At 44.5% G+C, this 4,764-nt stretch overlaps 1 protein-coding gene across 1 annotated transcript in view; it reads left to right on the top strand.

Moving 5' to 3' along the window:
- tnrc6c2 (trinucleotide repeat containing adaptor 6C2) overlaps positions 1-1,819 on the top strand; it is a 102,635-nt gene extending 100,816 nt beyond the window's left edge. The window contains exon 22 of the mRNA XM_037689963.1: positions 393-1,819. Within this exon, the coding sequence (XP_037545891.1) occupies positions 393-738 (346 nt within the window). The 3' untranslated portion in view covers positions 739-1,819. The remainder of the gene's footprint in view (positions 1-392) is intronic.
- The last annotated feature ends 2,945 nt before the right edge of the window (positions 1,820-4,764 follow it).

Genomic DNA, 4,764 nt, shown 5'->3' with positions numbered 1-4,764 from the left:
TATATGTATGTGTATGTATGTATATATGTATATGTATGTGTATGTATATATATATATATATATATATATATATGTATATATATGTGTGTATGTATGTATGTATATGTATATATATATAAATACTAAAATAAACTACTACTAACTACCTGCTTCGTGGTTTTTCACTTATCGCGAGTCTTAAGGGTACGGATCCCCTGTGTTAAACGAGGGACTACTGTAAACTACTGTTTAAATAAAGGTTGAATGTATGAATGAATGAGTAATCATGTTTTATTAAAAGCAACAGGGCATGTGGTGAAGGCAGCTTTCAGTACTTGGTTGAAGTAGAAAACACACGAGGGAAGATTTTAACGTATTTTTTTAACTTGTTTGTTTGTATTTTGTTGTCTAAGGTGTGTGCTTGGAAACACCACCATCCTGGCAGAGTTTGCCGGGGAGGAGGATATCAACCGCTTCTTTGCACAAGGCCAGTCGCTGGGGGCAAACACCACGAGCTGGCACGCCAACCCGGGAACCAATCAGAATCGAATGGGCGGGGCAACTCAGTCTCACTCAGTCGGCCAGTGGAGCAGCGGGGGCGGGCGGAAGACAAGCGGGAACGATCTGTTGTGGGGTGGTGTGCCCCAGTACTCCAGCCTGTGGGGACCGCCCAGCGGAGAGGATGCACGTGTGATCGGGAGCCCCACCCCCATCAACACGCTGCTGCCTGGAGATCTGCTGAGCGGGGAGTCCATGTAGGATGATGCCACGGTACACTAACCCACCCACCATGTTGTATAAACTGTTGGTGGGGGTGGGATTAAAAAAAAAACTTGAATTGATTTAAAAAATGATCGAAATGAGCAAGAGCAAAACCCAAGCAAATCATGTGGCGATAATCAGTATCAGAATAGTTTGGATTGTGAACTGTAAATCAGAACGCTGAGGGGGTCATGACAGACTGTAGACCCCCAGCCCCCCTGCTTTACTCTTGTCCACTTTGTTTATTTACTTTTTCTCCGTTTAGTATTCTTTAATGCTTCATGTGAACAAACTGAAACTAGGCAAGACGCAGAGAAACCTTTTAGGTGTTTTGAGTTTTGTTTTCCACGTCAGTCTGTGGAGTGTTTTTAAAAGAAGCAATCAAAGCTGCCATGTGAGACTTCAAAAGAACTGAACGAACTAAAATCATACTTCAATCTACCATTCCCAGCATCTTCATGGCCATGACGTTCCAAGACCTCTGCTAGTTTGGTCAACGTTTATTTCTCAGCACTACTATTAGCCTTAAGTGCTCTCTGGCCCAAATCCTTCCCAAGCTAGTTTTTTTTTTTTTTTTAAGTTTCTTTTGTAACTGAAGAATTCGCTGAAATCTTGCACAGTTCACCTCTGAGCCAACAAGTGGTACATGCTGCGTGTCCACCGGGCAGGACAGGCCTGGCCTTTCGACTGGCACTACCAATCATCTGCTCAGACACCTGAACTCATCTCACGGGGGGTTGACACAACTGTTGACTTACACGTGTGAATCCCTGCATTATTACTGTTGTTACTTTTAAATTTACCACGAGATATAAGCTGAGAGCAGATTAGTCGTTGACTTTGCTGCGTGCGTTTCCTCATGGGATCTAATCATCGACTCCTGTGGACCCAGATCCTTCTGGTCACCTTAAGCCTGGACCTCAGTCGCTTACTGGTGCTTTGTTGAATTTTCTAATGTTCATTTTGTTACAAAGCCAACGTGGTCAACCAATTTTCGGAGGACAGAAACTACTCGGTTTTACTTTGATGTGACAGTAACATTGTGCAATATATGCCATCGACCTTTCTTCCGTCCATACTCCATCTGAACTGGTTTCCTTTTGGCTTTTTTTTTTTTTTTTGTGATTGTTTTTAACTAAAGCAAAAGACTTTGGAACTTCAAAAAAAAAAAAAATGGACTTGCCCCTTCTTTCAAAACTTGGGATTCCTTCCAGGCCTCCAGTCCCACTGAAACTGTTGGGAAAACTCTGCAAAGAGGAAGAAGCAGCTGTTGGAGCTGTGCATGCAGCAAATTGTACTGAAAAAGTGACACTGGGTACAACAATGCACACTTCCTCTCTGCGTGCCACAGCCACACCCAACAGAGACTGAAACTGCAGTGGGATCGGATGGCTCTGGGTGTCAGGCACAATACCAAATACGAGGGGTTCCTCCTAATGCAGTAGACCCACGAGTGTTCCTTGCATTTGGTACTGTACAAACAGAAGAGACTTTTATAAATTCAAAGGGTTTGATCATAGCACTTACGAAGAGCAAATCGCTTCAACTGCAATCTAATAAACTGAAAGACTTTGCAAACAGGACAAAACTCCTGCTCTTTAATGTACTGTATCTATTCCGTGGAAATGTGTCTGCCGCTGTTCCTCTGGTAGCAGGACGAAGGGGAAACGACTCAAACGTTCCCTCAGACTTTGGGGCAAAAAAAAAACAAAAAAAATTCAGACTCGTTTTTTCTGCCCTTCTTTGAACTTTATCAAAGTGAATCTCACTGTTATTCCAAAATCATTAGCCTTGTTCTGGTCGGAGGCTAGCAACGTCAGCTGTCTCCGACACTTACTGGAATTTGGTGGTGGGTCACTTGGGGGCGGTGGGGTGTTAAGCCAGAAAGGAGAGGAGAGGATCGAGGAGGGGATAGCGTCCACTGAGTGCCTCATGCTGTGGTCCTCTGGTGTCAGGCAGCAGCCCCGCAGTGCAGAACCTCCTCCGGACAAGTGAAGACTGGCCAATCACGGCCCTCTGCCACACATCTCCAACTGGGAAGGTGATGTTGCTGTACCCCCGCCCCCCCTCCCCATATCTCAGTTCTCTGACACAAAGATCACCTTAGCTGGAAGATGTAATCTCACTTCTGGAGTTTTTCCAGTGTGCTTTGTTTTATTTGACCATTTACCTGTTTTTAATTTGACCTTTTCAGTGTGTTATTTTGTTGTTTTGGTCTACAAAATACTGGCTGCTGAACCTTCACTGTTCATATGCAGAAACACTTTGATCAGAGGTGCCTCTGTATCTACATCCTGTGTATTAAATGCAAAACGAGGATTAATACTATTGACCGTTATTGATTGTCGATTGTTGTTAAAACTGCTCATGCTTTTGTGTTTGACAGTATTCATTAGTACCTCCAGGTAGTATGGTGAGGTGTGTAAAAAGAAGGGGTCTCAGATGTGGAGGGGTGTGGATGTTTGCCGCTCCAAGCTGCTCCGCCTGTCCACAGGCTGCCCCCTGCCCTCTCGCCCTCTGCCTGGCTGCTACGCTGTAAACCCCTCCTTCACCTCTACCAGACCCAGTAGCCCTCCCCTGACCAGGCCCTCGAATACATTTCTATGCAAAAAGAAACAGAAGCTGAGGTTGCTTTTTTACAGCACGCCAAACCTGAATTTGTCCCCTGTAAGTTTCTGTCAGCACTTCAAAAAGGCCACAGTGTCCATAAGGTCCGATTAAAATAGGTTGGACTTCTCTCTGTGCTGAAGACACTTCCGTCCAGCTTGATCTCAGGGTAAGGGAGTTCATGACAGTAAGTAGGGTATACAGCTCTCCACATCAGTCCTCTCTTGGGAGAGCCAAGAAAAATGGAAAGTTTATCTGTAGCTGAGTCCCTGTTGGAAGGGAGAAGCACGCAATGAACTGTTGTCCAAACGTGGCCTACCGTTACCGTTTGGGGGACTTGAGTGCTTTTAAGAGCTGCCAATGTGTTGTGCCAATACGAATCACCTGTGTCATAGTGAATCTAGTTGTTTTACTGATTTGGAGGCACATTGATAACCTCAGCAGAGGGTGCAGACGCTGCAGATAGGAGGGATCAAACTAAAGAGCGGCAGCATCCCAGCCACCCACCGAAGACTGAGATTTCTTTTCTTTTCCTTTATGCTTTTGTGGGGAACGCCCCGTGCTGAGGAGAAAATCCTCACCGAGTTTGGGGGTTCCAGTTTGCTACAGTGCACAGTTGATGATGGGTAATCCCGGGTACATATTTTTTTAAAACCAAAAATGAAATTGCATTTTATCGTCATTTTTATGAAGTTTGACATAAAAATCTTGAAAAATGCTAAAAAATCTAAATGAAGAAAAAAAATTATAATATGGTGAAAACTCTGCACTTCTAGCTGAAACGTATCCGGCCGTCAGCATCTGCCACTGCCATCTGAAAGGGGTGGAAGTGGCGGCCGGGACTCCGTTTTGTTGATGCTGTATTTATCTTGTTTTTGTGTTTCCTGTCCTGCTCAAAGCAGGCCCATTGAACTGTACATTTCCACACACCCAGATGGCTTTGGTGCCCTCTGTATCAGCCTCGCTCTCTCTCGTTCTGCAGCAGCAGGGGGGAGAGGCACATTTCAAGAGGTACAAAGTCTTAAAAAACAAGAAAAAAAGGAAATGGGAAACGGCTACCTTTCAGGACTTAGAGTCCTGCAGCACACAAGCAAAAATCACTATTGCCTGTTTCTGTAACTGCCTTGTTCCGAGCTCAGACAGACCCAATAGCCGAGGACCTCCCAGTATCCTGAACTAACTGGAGAACCCTGACAGCGAAGGGGGTTTCCCATGCTGCACCAGCATCGAGAGGCTCTCCTCTCCACAGCTCTGTTCTAGATACCAGTAGATATGTATTCACAACACACACATGCACGTGTGTGCATGTACATGATATACTGTGAGCACCATGTGTGGTATCACCTCTTCAAACTTCTTGGATTGTAACCTCTGAAGTTTTTTTTTTTTTTTTTTTTTTTTTTTTTTTTTTTTTTT

The sequence above is a fragment of the Nematolebias whitei genome, chromosome 16, assembly GCF_014905685.2.
Source record: "Nematolebias whitei isolate Nwh7 chromosome 16, NemWhi1, whole genome shotgun sequence".
Classification (NCBI taxonomy): domain Eukaryota; kingdom Metazoa; phylum Chordata; class Actinopteri; order Cyprinodontiformes; family Rivulidae; genus Nematolebias; species Nematolebias whitei.
Note: the sequence above shows the minus strand (reverse complement) of the source record. Positions and strands in the feature narration are given on the sequence as shown.